Raw genomic sequence first — 18,308 nt, 5'->3', positions numbered from 1 at the left:
ATACAGTTTTAGTCTTCCTTGACTTGACGGGACTTCTACTTCAACACTGAAATAAAATTTCAACAACAAGATTGTTAAGCCAAATTCGGCAAAGAATTCTGTTTCTCAGACTTTTAGTACAAAAAATAAATAAATAAATATCTAGATTTGGTTAGGCTGTGGTTTAGCTGTCCCCCAGACCTCTAAGCCATCATAACAGGCGACGGTTGGCCTTACAATTTCTAGTGACTTGCGCTACGTTATACAAATTAAAAATACACGTCAAACTATACTAGAAAAAAACACGCAATGAGGGAGATGATTACAGCCAGCGCTAATTCACATATAAACTAAGTTTCTCGTGGCTCCTTTCAGCGACTTAAAGCGCAGGTAAGTGTTCCTAGAGTGTGCACGCTTCCATTTCAACAGCGATCATGATGGCCCGCCATTCACTGTTTACGAGCTTGTTTATTATTCATTACGGTCTTTCGACATCAATACTACCTCATATGATAACATCCGTTATTTGGATACCCAGAATTTTAAATTATCTACTTGAAATCACCATTTTTTTTATGTAGAACTTGAAAATGGATATGTAGTGTAAGCTTTCTGTCAAAAAACTCGAAACGAGTTCCCTACGAAAACGGTCACCAGCCATGGCGAGGTTGTTGGAAAGATTTACGCTCATTTATGCCAGCAGAAAAAAAACTGGTCTATAACAGCTGTTAAGATAATTAGTAACGACAGCGATTCCTGGTTTTAAAACGCAAAGATCTGGCTTTGTATTCACTGCTCCAAAAGCGGTGTAAGCTGGACTATAATTTATGAATAAGAAAAGAATCTTTATCTAACTAGGTAAATTTTGTTTTTTCTTCAAAGAAAACAGGTAAAACATGAAAAGCAGATATTAATCTGTATACTCTTCGTAATGATCATCACAAAGTCTAATTATAAGATGATCTGCCAAATACGTCTCTGTTACCAGTAGCCCTCAAACCTTTTTAAAAAGAATATGTTTACTTTTGATAGTACATCTAGTATACTGTATAAAATTCAAGGCACAGTGCTTGAGAAGTGTAGGGGTCAGTATTTTTGGTAAAAAAATAGTTTTCTCACAAAATCTCATAGGTCAAGTTAATTGACTCAGTTATACTTTTTCAATATGTTGACACTATTTACTGGTACCTTCATGTACTTCAATAAGAACCCCAACTTTTTTATATGCTATTAAAGGGAATTGATCTTGCTAAGATGAACCCAGATCAACCTCCATCTGACACTAACAACTCTACCGAACAGGTCAGTCATCATCAATGTTTTACCAATTTGTTGAAATAGAGACATTATTTGTGGTTGGCTATGCTCACACAATTTTAAGGCTATGTAAACAAGATTGACTGTTTCCTTTTCTTGTGACCCTTCAGGAATATAACACCCAGTGGCATATTTTAGAGCAGCTGAAGTCTAGTGTTGCTGCGCCCGAGCTAGCAGGCAGCACAGAAGTTGCTGAAAGAATGGCAACACTTCCAGTAGATGCCTCAGGACATAGCTCTAGTGAGCCTGTGATGCAAGGGGCAGGAAATAACCCGGTGAGTTATAGAAAGCTGGGGTTAAGGATGCAGTCAACAGAGCATTTCTCTGTAGTGCCTTGGTCATCCGTTTGATTCCCAATTCTGTCATGTTTTTTTCTTTACTTCAAGGATTTTTTTTCTTCGGTTCTTTTTCTTCCTCAACCATCTTGTGCCCCTTACATAATTCATTATCCTAGCTGTAAGCATCATTATTATCTTCCCACATATCTTTATTGAAGAATTATATTTTTGTTGTTGGAGAAGCCTTCAAATGCTGCAATCTGTTGACTGATGCAGTTAACATGGTTGCTACCTCAAAAGCATACTGTCTGATTATGTTACGTTGTTTGTTTGTTCTCCTCTGTTCCAATATATGTACTTTTTTCGTAAGTCCAAGTTTACTGGTGAATTGTTTAAATCTAGGAATCTGGTCATGAATGGTTTCTTTTGGCGGGTACACCCTCCAGCGGGCACTCATCTGACGTGGAGAGTGATTCCATGCTGAATGTTGCTGATTTGAATGATGACAAGAATGGTTCTCATACATTAGACACCAAAGACAAGGCATGTAATTGTTCTTTTGATATTTGAACTTGTACTGTTGGGGGGTTGAGTATAAAGTTTTTTGTTATCTGATGAATGGTATGCATACAATATAATAAATCCCTTTTATTAGTTTTATGAGCCTGAGAGATTCGAAACCTAGAAGTGTGCAGCGTGCCTCAAACACCCTGACTGGATTTGTACATATATTTGTTAAACATGTTTGTAGAATTCCAAACTTTTGAAATAATTATGTATAATTAACATAATGTGACATTTCCTATTCTAGGGTAGAATTATCCAAAAAATATGCTATTATCATTGAATAAAATAACTTTTTTCTGAGCTGTTAAATTATTAATAGAGTCATCTTATGCTAGATCTTTACTAATAACAATGTGTAAGAAAGAATAAAAATCACTGATGGCATTTTCATTTATTTTCGTTTGCATCCACCTTAGAAAAAGCTTGTGGGTGAACTGAAGTCTCTGTGCCTATCTGTGCACTTTTCATTGGAATAACAAACATGTTTTGAAAAACTGTATTGATTAACCACTTTAAATAAATATATATGTGGGTCCATGCAGGGTGATGACCCATACCAAGAGCAATGGCATGTGCTGGAACAGCTCAAAGCCAGTGTGAAGGCACTCCATTGGAGTGGAAACTCCTCACCAGACACCCTCAGTAAATCACCAAAGATCAGGAAATACAGTGATCAATTCACAGAGCCACGTAAGAGAACTCCCACAGGCAGCCAAAGTGAAAGTAGCCTGGGTGATGTGTCTGACAGGCAAAGCAATGGATTGCTTAGAAGTGTGAATGGTGCATCATTAAGGAGATTTGGTAATTATAACAAATACTTGTATGCACCCTTTTTGGCACCAGTTACTGTTTTGGGACTAATGCTATCGAATATGCATTATTCAAACAGACTTTGCCAGACACTTTAAAAGTATAACCTTTCTCCTGACTAGACATTAACAAAACAGATAAGCATTTAAACCCTGTTATTGCTTTTTATAATGCACCAGTCAAATGAAACCATGGCAACCTGACCCTTTGGACATAGCGAGAAAATTAACATTCATCTGGTTTTAAATGCTTGTTACTTTCCCTGACTGCCGGAGCCTGTGACAAAACCCCTGATACATGGCCCCAGTGTTTTCCAATAGCATCCCACTATCGAAAGCCATACTCTTATTGTACAGAATAACTTCACTTAAGTTTCGTTGAGCGGACATGTTCAGTTAACTTAACTTCAGGGGGAAAAGTAGGTGCATGGTACACCCAACTTACGGGTCGTCTCTGTTATTTTCAGCACTTCGATAGCAAGTAAACTTAATTTTTTTACTCAATACTATAGAGATTTAGATTTGAAAGTATTTTTTAAAGATCATATTTGAAAACGGCAGTAAAAAGCCAGAGAAGCCATCAGACACAACTTCCGTTTCAGCAATAATTCCCCAGGCTGTCAATTGACTGTTGCCTAACAAAGAATTTATGTGTGTGTGTATAAAACATATATGTATATGTTGTGTGTTTTTTAGATCTTTCTCTATATCATGTATTATACAATAATATATATGGTTCCTGGCGCATCACAAATCCTGTAATTTGATTGGCTCCCGTACTCACTATCTATTGAACGATAGATAGCGAGTTGCAAAAAAAACGTTGTTTTTCACAAAAACAATACAAATCATTATTAAAATTGTCAGTTATTAGAAGGTAGTATGTGAGTAGATTAATACTAAAACAATTAGACTACTTGTTCTTGTTGTCTATGAGTCAAATAGTCAACTCGTCATCCATTGACTCATAGAAAACTCGAATTTGTAGTCTTATTGTTAAGTATAATTATGCTCTTTTGACTTTTAGTCACTATTGAGCACTCAAGGCCAGGCAGAACAAATGCACCTATATCATGAATTATATGTATTCTATATATGTAGTTGTTCCTGTTTCTCCAGGATTACAAGATCTGGAGCCACAGACAACAGGTTACAGTAGCAAGTCACTAAATCCCAATAGCTCCTCAGATCTTAGTCTGGAGAGTGATGCTTTGGGATTTGTCTCGCTACCTAACAGACCCGCCACCATAGGAAACTATGGGGCTAGTGATTCACCACCATACTCAAAAGGAATGCCAATTAACCTCCAAGCAGCTTACACAGCCTCATCAGATAATGGAACCAAGGTTTCCATGCAGAGACCTGAACCAAACACACAAGCATCTATGTCCAAGTCTCCACTCTCTGCTAGAGAGCGTCTACAACCAGATGGAAGGGACGGGCCAGACTCTTGTGCAGTTCCTGTTGCTGTCACGTTACCAGGAGGTAGCCAGGGAGTTCCTGTTCAACCTCTCCCTGCCTATTTAAGTACTACAAGTGTGACTGATCTCTCTGGATTTCCTGGGCAAACACCTGATCAGTCTGTTAGTACTTATTCTCTAGCAGGTCAAGCCATGGATGGGACACAATCGGTGATTTTACCTGCTGTTCCATCACCTTCATCACACTTCCCAGGGGTATCGTCAACTCAAGCTTACACTCCTCCTTATCAATTGTTTGTTCCATCCAGTGGTGCTGCCCCTCCTGGAGACAGTAGTGGATTGGGTGTTTCAGTAAACGACCTACTAGGTGGCATGCAAACCTTGGACTCAAACCTTCTCACAGGGGTGTCATTCCCCTATGCACAGGGTAGTATCTATAGCCAAGCATCCAATTATGTGATCAGCCCTTTGGCAGGGGGGAGCGATGTCAAGGAGAGTTCTTCTCATGCCCTTTTTGACAGCCATTTCTCAGAAGTCCTCCATGCAGGATCAGGAATCGCTCCTTCACCACCTACTCAAGCTTGGGGACTTGGGTCTAGAATGCAAAGCTACCCTACTAGTATCTGGCAAGACACAGAAAATGGCATCGAACCAACACATCCATCCAACCACCAGCAAGACAACATGGTGTCTTCTAACAGGGAACAGCAGCAAAGTGATGAGTACGAAACAGTACAAGGTGCATCAGAGAACATTCTTATTGAACAGGAGCTTGAAAGTCCTCAAGAACAGTCAGGAAGCAGAACTTCTAGCCGCAACTCAGATAGTCTTTCAAATCTCTTGGTAGGATCTAAAAACTCAAGCCCTGTTGACAGGGAAGTCATGGCGCGAGTGCAGGAGATAACTAATCGGTACCTGGGTAGCCCATCTGAATCATCTACCTCCCAGTCTGCCTCGCTCAATGGCAGCCCGACAGAACGTCCATCAAGTGACAAGAAAGTTTCTATTGATGGTTTCTCAACTTCACACACCAGCCTAAAGAGTCCATCCCCGGTCACAGAGGTTCTAATGGACCCAACAGGCCTGAGAGAAACAACTGGAATCACTACCCCTACTGTGACATCTACATTTGTTAAAAGCAATTATTCGCAAGTGGCAGCAACTACCTTCCCTGTGGCGAACTCTTATGTTTCCTCTGCAGCTACGCATATGACGAGGCAGCCAGCAAGAACCACAATCGTGAATAAATTACATGCTGGTTTGATGGACAGCGAAGATGACGTCGAGAGCCCTGTATCCAAGCTGTTGGGACCACAGTTCAGAGCTACACAGGATTATCTTAACAAGCTCAAACAGCGTGGCCTTGAGAGCACTTCAAGTGCGGAACAGTCAGAAAAGGACTTTTATCAGGGAAACAGCTTGTATGCCCAGCAAAGCTTTACAAGTGCAGCGAGCTTTGAACCGTACACAACTAAGCCAAAAGACGTATCTTCTGATTCTCTAGCTTCAAGTGTACCTAGTGTCAAGCAAGCATGGATTGTTAGTAGCCACAAAAGTCTTCCCGAGTATGTCCCACATGGCTCTACTGGTGGAGCAAGTTCAATACCATGCTCCCCTGAACTGACGGATGCCTCTACTTATAGTAACAGTAGTTTAATTCTCAGAGCACCGGGCGTCAAGCATACATGGAGTGAGGACAGCCATGAGCGTCGGTCTGATATAGGAGAAAGTGGCATGATTGCGTTGGAGAAAAATGCAAGTACAAGTCTTGACGAAAGCTCCACCCATGCTTATTGCCTCCGACCAAGTGTCCCTGTTGTCCCAGAACCCAATACAATAGTCCCTGAAGGCATGGAAATAGCATCACGGCATTCTGTTCTACAAACTAGTACACCGGATACTGGCTTTGTGTCGTCCAGAAGGAGTGATACATCTACTGGCATTCATTTGAATAGACAGCAGAATGCTTTTGGGTCAGTGTATAACTCCTCTGAAGCGTCAAGTGCAGGCAGAAATGAGATGCCTGCAAGATCCAGCAGTCTCTCTTCGTTTGAGACCCCTCTGACCAGTTATGTCCCAACTACCGTTTCAGCACAAAACTCCTCTAGTAGAGGGAGGGAAAGCTTTTCCTCCAACACGATAGTGTCTTCCCACGATGAAGCAGAAGACACGGATGACCTTCTCAGCTATGAGGCGGCTCTAGAGGGAGATCTAAAGTACTTCAGACAACTCAAGAGTGACAGTAAAAGTAAAACACCTCCTGTAAAAGATCGCCCATTCACAAGCAGCGTCGACAGTACGAAGATACAAACTGGACTGAATGGAGACATCTCGTCAATCACTGGAAGTGTTCATCGACCAGACTTAGATAAAGCGACCAGACAGTTCCATATGTCCCTTGGGGCGGGCTCTATTAGTCCACTTACTGAAAGCGAGGTCGGTACGCTCAGAAAAAGTGACCAGGTCTTAAGACAATACCAGGATGAGAACAAGATTCCCAGTTATCTGGAATCCAGAGGAAAAGATACTGACCGCTATAGTAGTAATACTATGTATACGCCTACTCCTGAGTCCTCTTCCTCAAGTCTATACAAACCTCACCTGCATCATCAAGACCCCATGCCTACAGGCACTAGCGGTCTCGTTGGCCAGGAGGCGACTCATGGATTATACGATGTGCGGCACTCCTCAGGGCCAGGAAGTACCAACAGGCGTCGTCGGGCCATGGGTTTGTCTCCTCGCTTGGACAGGGTGTCCAGGACAACAGAGGGTGAGGTGTATGTGTCTGCAGATTCTACTCCATTCGATTTGCGGGATGAGGGAGGCTCAGACACCACGACAACGTCCAAAGATGATGAAAGCGATCCGCAGCTCAGCAAGCGACGCTCAGCAACTGGCTCACGGAGCTCTAAGGAGAAATCTCTTTACCGTCCAGATTCGAGGAAGAATTCTAGCGTGAATTCCTCCATAAACAAGCATGGAAGTGCGCGGAACCGAAGCCATCAAGACACCAAGTCAATGCTTGACGATTATGTGGTTGGTAGAAGGTCTGTGCAAGCAGGCGATCGGGAGCTTTTAAGGCGCGATAGGTCATCCAATGGTAGTCATGGCACGGAGTACACTACGAGGAAAAGCAAAGAATTAAATGATATGTGGGAACGGTTCCAGGAGAGTTTAAGATCCAGTCCGAGCTACACGAAAAAGGGCAGTGTCTCTTCCCATCTAGACAGGCTGTCAACATTACTGGCTAAGCCGTTGTTAGAGACCACTGGGTCTAGCTCGGTCTCCGATCCAGAGCGAGGCAACCGGGCTAAGTCAGAAGCCCCTTCCACGTCGTACTACTCTAGCGATGCTTCATCCGATTTGACTCAGCTCAATGAAGGGTTCATTGAGTTTATGCGTAACCCTTCTTTTTCGCAACAGATCAGGTTGCGCAAGCTTTTGGAGACTGTAAATATCGCGAATGTTCCTACCTTTCCTCGTCTGCGGAGGACAGACACCACTACCACCTCTACCTCAACCGAAAGTGACACCTCGACCTCGGAAACATTTTACACCAGCGAACATGACGCCGCGCCTGTGGTGATGTCACGCCCAAACAGAGGAAGTCGTAAAGTGTCACGCACTCCTGTCCTAGAACCTTCTCATCGTGTTAAAACGACAGCTGAAACAAAAGAAATTCTATCGAAGTGCATTTGTTCCAAGACACAGGTTAAAGACGAGCAGGTTAGAGGCTCTAGAGCTACGCAGACCTCGCATACACGGGACGTCGCTGTTAATGTGCCAACGCCAAAGCATAGAGCTTTAAAAGAAAGAAAACCTTCAAAGAGCGGACGTGCTGTTGATGTTGGAGTGCAGACGCATTTAGACAGCGACTTGGAGTCGCCTAGTGTCAATAGAATACACTCGAGTAACACAGATGGCTATCCCACGAGACAAGACTCGCCAGACAGAACCACAAAAAGTAAGCACAAGCAACATCGCAAAGACCGCTTGATCGCCGGTCACAATTCGCCTGTGTACAGAGCCTATCAGGAGAACTTATCCTCGAGTGAGAAAGAAAATTCACTGTCCTCGGAGCATAGCTATAGTCCCGGTAAGCATCAGCGCCGCCAAGGTCATAAGGAACGAATTATCGCAAGCCAGAATTCGCCAGCTGCGAAGATCAGGACTAGTCATAACAAAGAACCCAACGACTCGGGACCTGCTTGGTTTTACCCTGTAAGCAACAAGCACTATAGCAGGCCTAGTGACAGCGAGAGCATGATCCAGCCCGCTAACCTTCGACGCGATGACCAGACGACCAAGACATTCAGTCCCCCCGCGGCTGCTGTGTCTACTTCCATGCAGAGGCTTTCCCTCCAGGAAGCATTCAACTTTGCCAAGCCAGACTTTGTTAGCCGGTCCCGTGCGCGGCTTAATAGGATCGGTCGCAACAGGGTGGTGCGGGAGCGAGGCGAGGTGACGCAGGACGGGGAACAGAGGGTGACTAAAATGGAGATCCCTGTGAAAGGGTCGGGTGAGCAAGCCAGGAAGCCGAACCAGGCCCCACGCAAGACTCACCTTCCAGGTATGTATCCAATGGCCAGTTCCAGTACAGCGTGGTTAAAGCAGCCTTTTGGTTTTGAAATGTTGGCTTTTTACCTGTCACATGTTTGCGAATGCTAAGAAAACTAGCGCAAAGCTAAGGCTATAATTTCCTTTACGAGTCCCTCATTATCAAACAAATCTGTCATCTTTTGTACAGTATGGTTTTAATGCTGTACACTTAGTCAACACAGCCACTAAAGTCAGCCTTTCGTTCCTTGACTCGAACGATTCGACACTACGATTGTGTTTGCGCACACGTTATTCAGCACTGTCTATCCAATGTAATATAGTGTAGACTTACACACACACATTTTACCGGTTCTTGTCGGTCAAAACGTTCGTTGTGAGGTATATTTTCATGTTAAACGAGACTGACGACCAAAGTCTGTTGTTTGTTCGTAGAAAACAACCGCGTTCCTCGACCTCGACGATTATCCAAGAAAGAAATGCGCGAGCTGAACCAGAAGTAAGTGCTATTCATGTGCACGAGCTGTCTAAGTGCCTTTTACGATTTCCTTACGACTTTTCATAACTCTCCCCACGGGACTCTTGACGTGCTCATAAGAAAGCAGCATAGTAACACAACCACCCTAATGGGTCATTGATTTCTTTTACAGGTTGTATAACAATCTTCCTGAAGTTAAAGCACAGAAGGATGAAAACAAACGTGCTGCATTCTACAAAACGAATCGTTTGAAGGCCCAGCTGTACGATAAGGTTCGTAGCTCTTGCCGCGCATATGATTTCAAATCATTTGACGTCTGGACTTGTTCACTTCCCGTCATTGGTCTGTGCTTTTTCAACAATGTAACATTATGCTCTTCTATTTCAGCGTGTGCGTGACCGTTTAAAGAAGCGTTATTCTGCTTGATGATTACCGGAAACGTAGAAAGTACTGCATGGCCGAATATTGCGTGATTCAAGAAAATATTACCCAGCATGCTCGAGGCCGTCCACCGACGAACTGATTCCTCCGTCTGGTATGAGAAAACAATATAGAAGCAGTGCGTGACAAAATATTGCGTGACGCTTGGACATGTTACCCAGCATGCTCACGACAGCACGTGACCAAACATTGCCCAGCATATGCTGATGGAAGTGCGTGACCAAGCATTGCGTGACGCATGGGTATTTTACCCTGCATGCTTATAGTCGACCGACTATACCTTTTATCTCGTGTGGCGTGAGTTTAGAGTGAGAATAGTTTTACCATTGAGCATGTAGAAAGTTATCTATTCTCAGAAGTCTTGCAAAGTCTATTGAAAATATTTTGTAATAGTATGGAAGAAAAGGGGCCTTGAAATCAGGTGCGTCAGAGGGGGAGAGGTGAGGGTAGGACCGAGCCTATATATTCCTTGGACACCACTATTTCAAAGAATAAGAAACCCAGCGAATTCTTAAGATACTGTAACTTAAAGAATGTCAGTCGCCTTTTACCGGCAACACGTGTGGCAGCGATATTTTTAAACAGATACTCTTATACTGTTTGGAGATGGGTTGTCTACGTGCAGTCTACGACAAAAAGCCGATTGACATTTTTTCTAGCACCATACATATAGAGGAGAAACCTGTAAAAATACTCGTACACGTTTTAACGCATATTTATATCATTACGAAAGGAAATAAACATACAGTGTTTTGCAACTACTGATGGAGAAGTCTATGTCTATAAAATCGTCACTGAAATACACGAACGTGTAACTGAAATATTTAAAAAGTTTGGAACGTACAGAAGACTAATTCAGAAGTACAGACGGCAGCCTTCTCGGATATGACGTAACAAAATATAACCCTTTGTATGGACGAAGGTTTGGACGCCGAGCTTGAAATCTTAACACCGTCTTTTAACCCATGTTCTTATTTGAAATGATGTTGCCGTCTAAACTATACGTTGCCGTCTAATCTATATGTTAAAATAAGAGGTGATTATGTTTGTCTTCTATATGGCGCCAAGTGTCAAGCGTCTTTTTGAGTCCAGTCCATTACCTAAATTCCCACTGCCCCGTCACCATCCGTGTTTACAGTTCTCCTGGATAGTGCTTGGGAGGCGACTGATGCTCCTTACAGTAACACAAGGGGTAGTTACAGCATGACTGGGTAGGGAGAAAGAACACGTGCCAGTTCTTATTCAGCTGGTTTGGGACCTCGTCCACATTCCCCTCGTGAACTCTGGTGGCAGCGATGATATTCGGCATGACCTTTTTGTAGCGCGCATCGCCTGACGGGATCGGGTTCTTCTCTGAGGGATCCGCTGTAATGTCGTAAAGAAGTGGTGGGTCGTGAACGTTTACGTCCTCCCCATAACACCTACATACACCATCACCCAAGCACATTTCACTCCCCGGAGGTCGCCATTTAGGGGTGAAAAAGAAAGCTTTCCATGTGGTTTTTCCCTCGCGTGGTCGGTACCGCGTGGCGTGGATGGACTTTGCGCAGTAGTGGAAGAGGAACTCGTGAGGGGAGGTCTCCTCCTTCTGTGTCAGCAGAGGCATCATGTCTTTGCCGTCGATGATGCGGTCCCCGGGAAGGCGGGCTCCTGCCAGGTTCAGCACGGTGGGGAAGATGTCGAAGCTGCAGGTTGGCTCGTTGATGTCGATGCCGGCGGGGATGCGGGAGGGCCATGACGCTACGGTGGGTACACGGATACCGCCCTCGTACGCCTGACCTTTACCTGCGAGATAAAACTATAACTTACCGTTCTATGGGCGTGTTACTGGTGAGCCAGTAATCCTCAGAAAACTCCCCCTTATCAAAAGACCGAGACGTAACACGCGAACCGATACACAATATGAAATGGAAAAAAAAAATTTTTTCTGTATTTCTGATGGTTTCATGCACCAACAATCCAATCAACGGATGGGTTAGAAATAAGTGTGATTCGTGGAAAACATCAATAGACTCATCATATAAAATTTCAAGGATCACAAAACAATCACAAGTGAAGGATCCCTTATATGTACGATTACCATCCTTCCCTTTCACCGGGGAGGGGATGGGGCTGTTCCATATGTACCTCCTTTGTATATGCCTTTCCAGCCGCTCTCGAGTCCCTCCTCCAAGTGGGGCCCTTGATCCGACGTCAAGTAGACCAGCGTATTGTTCCTCAGCCCCAGTCTCTCCAGCGCGCCTACTATCTCACCCACACTCCAGTCCATCTCCTCCACGTTGTCGCCATAGCTACCGTGTTTGCTCCGCCCCTTGAATGCGTCGGAGGTGAACATGGGTGTGTGTACCTAGAAGGAAACCAAGCAATGCAGCAATGCACGTTCCCTGTGACTGTGAGCTGTGGTCAAAGCAATTTGTAATTGAAAGCACTAAAAACAAACATATTTTCAGGTTTCTTGAATTGCGGTCCTTTAGACGTCACCATCGAGCTCTTTTCGGACTACCTTCATGTCCAATTGCTATAAGGATATGATGATCCACCCCGGCGGGGACCATTCCCCCATAAATCATCATTGCCCTCATTGCTTACCCCCCCCCCCCCCCTCATTGTCGCTTATCATACCCCCCTCCCCCCACAGCCCCGTCTTTTCTATATACCTTGGCGAATGACATAAACAGCAGAAATGGCTGTTCTCGATTCTTCTCGATAAACCCGACCGCCTCATCCGTGAAACGCATGGTCAGGTTATTGAGGTCATAAGGCTGCTCCACAATCTTATAGTCCTTCATCAGAATACACGTCAACATATGTTCTCTCAGTATGGCCGCGTACTCCTTAACCACCACTGCCGTTGCTATAGTTATAACAACGATACCAATAAGTCGAAGTGTTTTTCCCATAGCAAAGGCGATCAGGCAAACCACCACCACTCCGAGATACTTCAAGTTGTACATAGTACGCCAGTTGGGGTCGAGATAGTCGACGATCGTTTCACCAAGTAAGCACGGTCGTAGATTGCTCACAGGTAGACCGTAGAAGGAGTCGAAGCCGTGTTTCAAGGGGTGATGGTGGAAGTCATCCGCTTTGTCCTTGTTTAATCCCAGGTGCCATTTACCTACCATTCCTGCGTATGGAAAATAAGGTTTACGAACACAGAGAGAGAGAGTGGAGGACAAGGGGGGGAGGGGGGTGGTGGGCGACGGGAAAAGGCTACTAAATTGCGAAAAGTGAGCGGCTGCGCTGGGAGCTTACTGAAGGGGAGATTGAAGAATAAGGAGGGGCGGTGAATTTTCCCTAGGGGGTTCTTATAGGTCTGCTATCCCTTGTCAATGCTCGAGTTTAGAATAAAATGATTGATTTACAAAAGAACATTTGTACACTGAAAATATTAAAAGTCGGATTTATAACGAAGACTCTGATTTATAACAAAGACCTGTCACTATGCCGCCATTTTTGCTATCTCCTAGAAGAATTAAGATTCATTTTCACGACGAGAATGTGCCTTTTTTATGTCCCACTCCCTTTCCCCGGGGGATGGATGTGCAGGTTTTTGTCCTTGCTATATATTGATTAACTAACACTATATAGCCCATCAAACATTGTCGATAAAGTATTGATATTTAACAACTTGTGAAACAATTGATCGCGGGATCAAAATTATTCTGGGGTGATATCTCGCATGTCTCGGTCAAGCGCGGGATTCCCGCGGGATATCATTACCTGTCTTGTAGCCAACACCTCGCACGGCCGCCGCAAAAGTAGTCTCATTCTGTGGAAGTCCTCCAGCAGAGGCAGAGAATAGGAACATTCTCCCAATAAGCCCAGGCTCCGAGGCCAATCCACTGCGAATTGCATATCTTCCTGTCAAGAAAGCGGCCCGGCTTGGCGTGCATACGGACTCGGGTGCGAGGTTATGAGCCAAGCGCGCTCCTTCACTTGCTAACTTGTCGATGTTTGGCGTGTTAATCGTGTCATTACCGAAACAGCCAATATCACCGATGCCTAGGTCATCCACGAGGAAGATGACAAAGTTCGGCTTGCATTGGATGCTGCTAAAGCCAAAAGATAGCAAGAGAAGGAAGAGATAGCCTTGCATGTTGCAAAGATATGCGATACAATCCGCCGCGCTAGACCTTGGAACTCTGGGAAGACAGTATTTATTTTCATAACTAGTTGACAGCAACAATACGAGAAATTGTTTCGCAATTATTTTTCGACCTATGCCCTAACTGTTTGGATCCGGTATACGAATGCACAACGTTACGATTACCACAAAACCATTACGATACAAAACTGACGGTCATTATTTTGCTTTTGGTTGAAATGATATCTGCTACTCGGTTGAAAAAGCCAATGAAAGCTTTATTGTGACTTGGTTCAAATTTCAAAACCCTATACAAAAAAAGCTAGTCTAAAAGATAGATAGAGGGAGAGGTTGTGTGAGAGTGATACGCGCTGCCAAACTTAACTTAAAGGAGGAGCGTCACGCCTTCTCTACCTTCCGAAACGGATAGCCCGGATCGATCTCTGAGAAGGGGGATAAGTGCCGTTGATAAATCTTCAAAATGCTCTCTGTTTTACTGCCCATCCGAAAGCTAAATCCTAGTGTCTGTTACGATCAATGTTTTTTTTCTTATTAGCTAGCGTTTCATTTTCGAGGGTAATCGTTTTCTGATTAAAAAATCAGTGAAATGAAATTTGGAGTCGTACTTGAGGTTTAGCAAGCGTTCGGAGGTCCAGCGATCACTATTGGAAGTCAAATCAGGCACGAATTTGGATCGAAGCGAGTACTCAGTATCTTTATTAGAAGGGTAATCGAATATACAATGCTGACACGAATAATATGATTGGTAAGACTTCTAGTGCAAGGTTTATTTATTACATATGTAAACACAACTTGACGTATATATATATATATGTCATTCTACCGTTCGAGTTTTGCTTTTGCTATATCTCTCTTATCTCCTCTTTATCTCGGATATTTTTGCTACTGGTGGTCTCTGCTTATTCCTAGTCACAGTCATCACCTTGGAAGAATAACCGGCAAGGTTAGAATATTTTGTTAGTAGAAGGAAGTGTAATTTATCTGTTCAGCCACGCAAAGCTCCGAAGCGTAACTCCGGAATCTACAACGAAATAAACATCGAATACGAACCACAACATTGCCTTCTTTGATATGGCCTCCAGGGACCTCGCCAAGCGCTGAAAACATATAGACGCTTATTTCATCAAGAAATAAGAGATTTCTCAGGTGGTTTGATTAATAACAAACATCTTTGTTACCCTATACTCTCGTATAATGGACATCTCTGATTGGCTATTTTGAAAAATAGTACACAGGCTTCCCGTCTTGCGAGTTACAGTGAAGGTCCAAAATCAATCGGAGATAATTTAAAGCCGCATTGTCAGCAGTTCCGCATGCGCAGTCGAGGCGACCGTTGAGTAATTAGCATAACAATCGAAGTGTGTGCGTTGGACCAGAACAATGAATAAACCCATCAAAACACTCAATGCGTGAGGTCTTGAGAGGTTACGTCGCCGGCTGTTTTCCCGCGTTATTTCGTAGGTTTTTAAAATAAGACGGAATTATTGAACTAAAAAGAGGTTGGCTTAGAAAATGGAGGAAAGCATAGATGAGGAGATCGAAAGAAGGACTCCTGATAGACAAAGCGTACAGGTAAGAAATGAGAATTTCTCACGTTCAGAGAGCAGAGCAGTAAAAGTGCATTCTTTATTTTCGTGTTAAAGAAGTAGAATCACTAGTTTTTCTAATGAAAATAAATCTCTATTGCAGGCACGTACATCTTGTAATTGCAAGAGCACTTGCTCTCGCAAGCGTGTTGAGGACGGAGCGAGAGCTCGAGGTTGCCCATGTAAAGGCGCAAATAAACACTGCAACTCCTCTTGTAAGTGCGGTACACGATCAAAGCCGTGCCAAAATAAGGTAAGCAATTATTATTTACTAAAACACACGACGAAAGTTATGCTATTTTCCTCTCCTGGAATTGTTGTTCGAAAAGTTACTGAGAGTAGACAGCTTCGCTTGTGACCTTTCAATACTTTGCAAGGCCACGCTTCTTACAAAATTACACTTTTATCTTGGCTGGATTCCAACGTCGGTGATCAAAATAGAAAGCACAATACTCCAATACATACCATATTCATCCCATTGACTTATTTATTCTTTTAATTTTGTCGGAAGATATTGAAAATTCTAAAACCATACGTCACCCCTGTGTTTCATGTAAGCTTACTATCTGCAATCCTTTAGTAAGTGCATGCTTCCATTATTTTTTTTACAGGAATCGACAACAAGAGAAGTTCATTCCACTTATGGTCCTGGTCCTAGGACGACACGAAAATCAGAGGAAGAAGAAATGAAGGAGGCAAATCGGCAAGTAAAGGTGCTGTTCAGGGCCGTAGCAGGGGGTGGGGCACTGGGGCACATGCCCCCCAATATTTTCAAAAATTATATGGAAATGACCAGTAGGGGCAAGGCTTTGCCCCAAAATATTATCTTAATGTTTCTGTATTGTGCCCTTCCCCTACCAATATTTTAAGGCCTGTTACGGCACTGCTGTTTAATGCTGTTTTAGTGTAATAACCCTAACAAACCATCTCACATCATCCATAAGCTTTAGTCTCCTCCTGAACTACACTCCATTTATCCATGTTTTACCATTTCTGTTGACAAGTTATTAACTAGCATATCAAATAAATCAATAAAAAGGTAAAGGAAATTGATAACCCAAAAAATATTGGGTGTATCCCTCCCACCTGGGATGATGATGCTGATTTTACTTTCTTTAACTTAGGAATTTATAGACACACTGGATTTTGAAACAATCAAAAGCCGATGTGTAAAAAGCCTGCAAAGAGGAGTTGGAAGCATGGACTTCATTGACTCCCTTCTGGTCATGGAGGATGATGACAATGACAGAGAAGAGGAAAATCTTGGCCTTGCAATGGAACCAATGGATGTCGCAGGGCCAAGCACTCACCCACAGGGCCCCACTGCTGTTGGCATTACACCAGCACCAAGACCACCAGGGGAACCACTACCAGACTGATGCAAATGTGGTAATTGCCGTGAAATGCCACAGCAAATTGAAAATGTTTGCTGTGGTAAAAGAAATTGTGAGTCCACGAAAGCAAAGTTTGGCAAGCTCTGCCTGGATGTAGAGGTATTATCGCTTGGTATCAGGTCATCAGCAGATATTAGGAATGATTGGCACGACAGCAGTGCAAGGGCGTTTCGAAAGGCAGGCTACAGAAACTACATCCTTGACAAGCATGGGTACCTTGGCAAGAGAAAAAGAAGAGTGCCCCCCCCGTGCATTGTATGGCAAATAAGACATCATTATCCTACTAGAACTGGAATTTACATGGAGTTCAGAGAGAACTAGATAAACCAGATAAACAGATGTCAGTGCAAATGACAGTTCTATGACTGAACGGTGCTTTTCGGTACTGATTATTTATAAAATTAAAGGCCATAAAAAATCTGGCAATACCAGAGCCAAACATTAGCTTAATACGAATTATCCATATACTGTATTTGGTAAAAACTAGACCATGGTACATTTGATTTAAACCTCCATTCTCCAATTGCCATTTGCACTGACAATTTTTTTTTATTAGGTGTATGCAATTATGCTGATTGAAATTCGCCCATATAATAGAAGTACATAAATTGGACTATTTGAAAGCTGTTATTTAAACAAGATATATTTTTGATGCTTCAACATCAGGGTTATCTAAAGTAATTGTTGGGTTAAGCTGACTTGGAGTTTTCACCATGCAACACAGTGGAATAGAGCTAATTCAAATAATTTGCCACAATGGGTAAATACTGAGTGGTAATAAATAAAACATTTTATTGAAAATTTCTCTGAATTTCTTGGCAATTGTTTTTAACAGCTCTGGTAAGAACAAAACAAACTTTGAAGGTTTCAGTTCAAAAGTGTTTATTTATATATTACAAATTACCTCTCTTGTAAAAATGGAATATATGTATATATATATATAATATCAAATCAAATAACCTTAAGTGGTGAATGAGCTGGTTTCCATCACTCATTTTCGGTGCTAGGAGGTCTGAACCTCGACTGGCGTGCTTGAAACAGTTCAAGAGAGCTAACAGGCTTGGCCATTGCAAGGGTTGGTTGGATTCGGGCAGGGTCATCCTCAGCTAAACTAACATGCCGGGTAATTCCATCAATGTCAGTGAATCTTTTTCTGAGAATCATGGCCATCAGCATTGGGATGTAGTCATAAGTCTTGCCTACTTTGATTATTCTCAAATTCCACTCTTTAGTGCGTCTATTGTATTTTCTTGATACCATCTGCTCTCCCTTATCATTGACTGCTTTCTCTCTACCTTGGTGGAAGTTCCAATCAATTGCAGAAAGCTGCTTTCGGGCCTTATATGCTTCATACCTATAACAGATAAAACAATTTT

At 43.0% G+C, this 18,308-nt stretch overlaps 3 protein-coding genes and 1 long non-coding RNA gene across 5 annotated transcripts; 2 read left to right on the top strand and 2 right to left on the bottom strand.

Moving 5' to 3' along the window:
- The first annotated feature begins 188 nt into the window (after positions 1–188).
- On the top strand, positions 189–10,608 carry LOC5505401 (serine-rich adhesin for platelets). Its single transcript, XM_032373817.2, has 9 exons — positions 189–369; positions 1,216–1,281; positions 1,407–1,571; positions 1,977–2,117; positions 2,684–2,942; positions 4,070–8,941; positions 9,364–9,427; positions 9,579–9,678; positions 9,794–10,608. Exons 2-9 carry the CDS (start codon positions 1,234–1,236, stop codon positions 9,830–9,832), a joined length of 5,688 nt encoding a protein of 1,895 aa, XP_032229708.2. The 5' UTR covers positions 189–369; positions 1,216–1,233; the 3' UTR covers positions 9,833–10,608.
- On the bottom strand, positions 10,547–13,965 carry LOC5505399 (steryl-sulfatase). The gene is made up of 4 exons (XM_001626187.3): positions 13,568–13,965; positions 12,505–12,971; positions 11,975–12,194; positions 10,547–11,632 (listed from the first exon to the last, which is right to left on the bottom strand). Exons 1-4 carry the CDS (start codon positions 13,941–13,943, stop codon positions 10,980–10,982), a joined length of 1,716 nt encoding a protein of 571 aa, XP_001626237.1. The 5' UTR covers positions 13,944–13,965; the 3' UTR covers positions 10,547–10,979.
- A 654-nt stretch (positions 13,966–14,619) lies between these two features.
- On the bottom strand, positions 14,620–15,142 carry LOC116613165. Its single transcript, XR_004294119.2, has 2 exons — positions 15,003–15,142; positions 14,620–14,874 (listed from the first exon to the last, which is right to left on the bottom strand). It is a non-coding gene; the product is annotated as an uncharacterized LOC116613165 (long non-coding RNA).
- A 61-nt stretch (positions 15,143–15,203) lies between these two features.
- On the top strand, positions 15,204–17,003 carry LOC5505397. Of its 2 annotated transcripts, none has more exons than XM_001626170.3 (4): positions 15,204–15,524; positions 15,642–15,791; positions 16,150–16,251; positions 16,663–17,003. In XM_001626170.3, exons 1-4 carry the CDS (start codon positions 15,465–15,467, stop codon positions 16,915–16,917), a joined length of 567 nt encoding a protein of 188 aa, XP_001626220.1. In that variant the 5' UTR covers positions 15,204–15,464; the 3' UTR covers positions 16,918–17,003. The 2 variants fall into 2 exon arrangements, 1 of the variants encoding a protein (XP_001626220.1); XR_007312092.1 differs by having other exon boundaries at positions 15,206–15,524; positions 16,150–16,577.
- Positions 17,004–18,308: the final 1,305 nt, after the last annotated feature.

Source organism: Nematostella vectensis, chromosome 6 (assembly GCF_932526225.1).
Source record: "Nematostella vectensis chromosome 6, jaNemVect1.1, whole genome shotgun sequence".
Lineage (NCBI taxonomy): Eukaryota > Metazoa > Cnidaria > Anthozoa > Actiniaria > Edwardsiidae > Nematostella > Nematostella vectensis.
The sequence above is the reverse complement of the archived record's forward strand: the minus strand, read 5'-3'. Positions and strand labels throughout refer to the sequence as shown.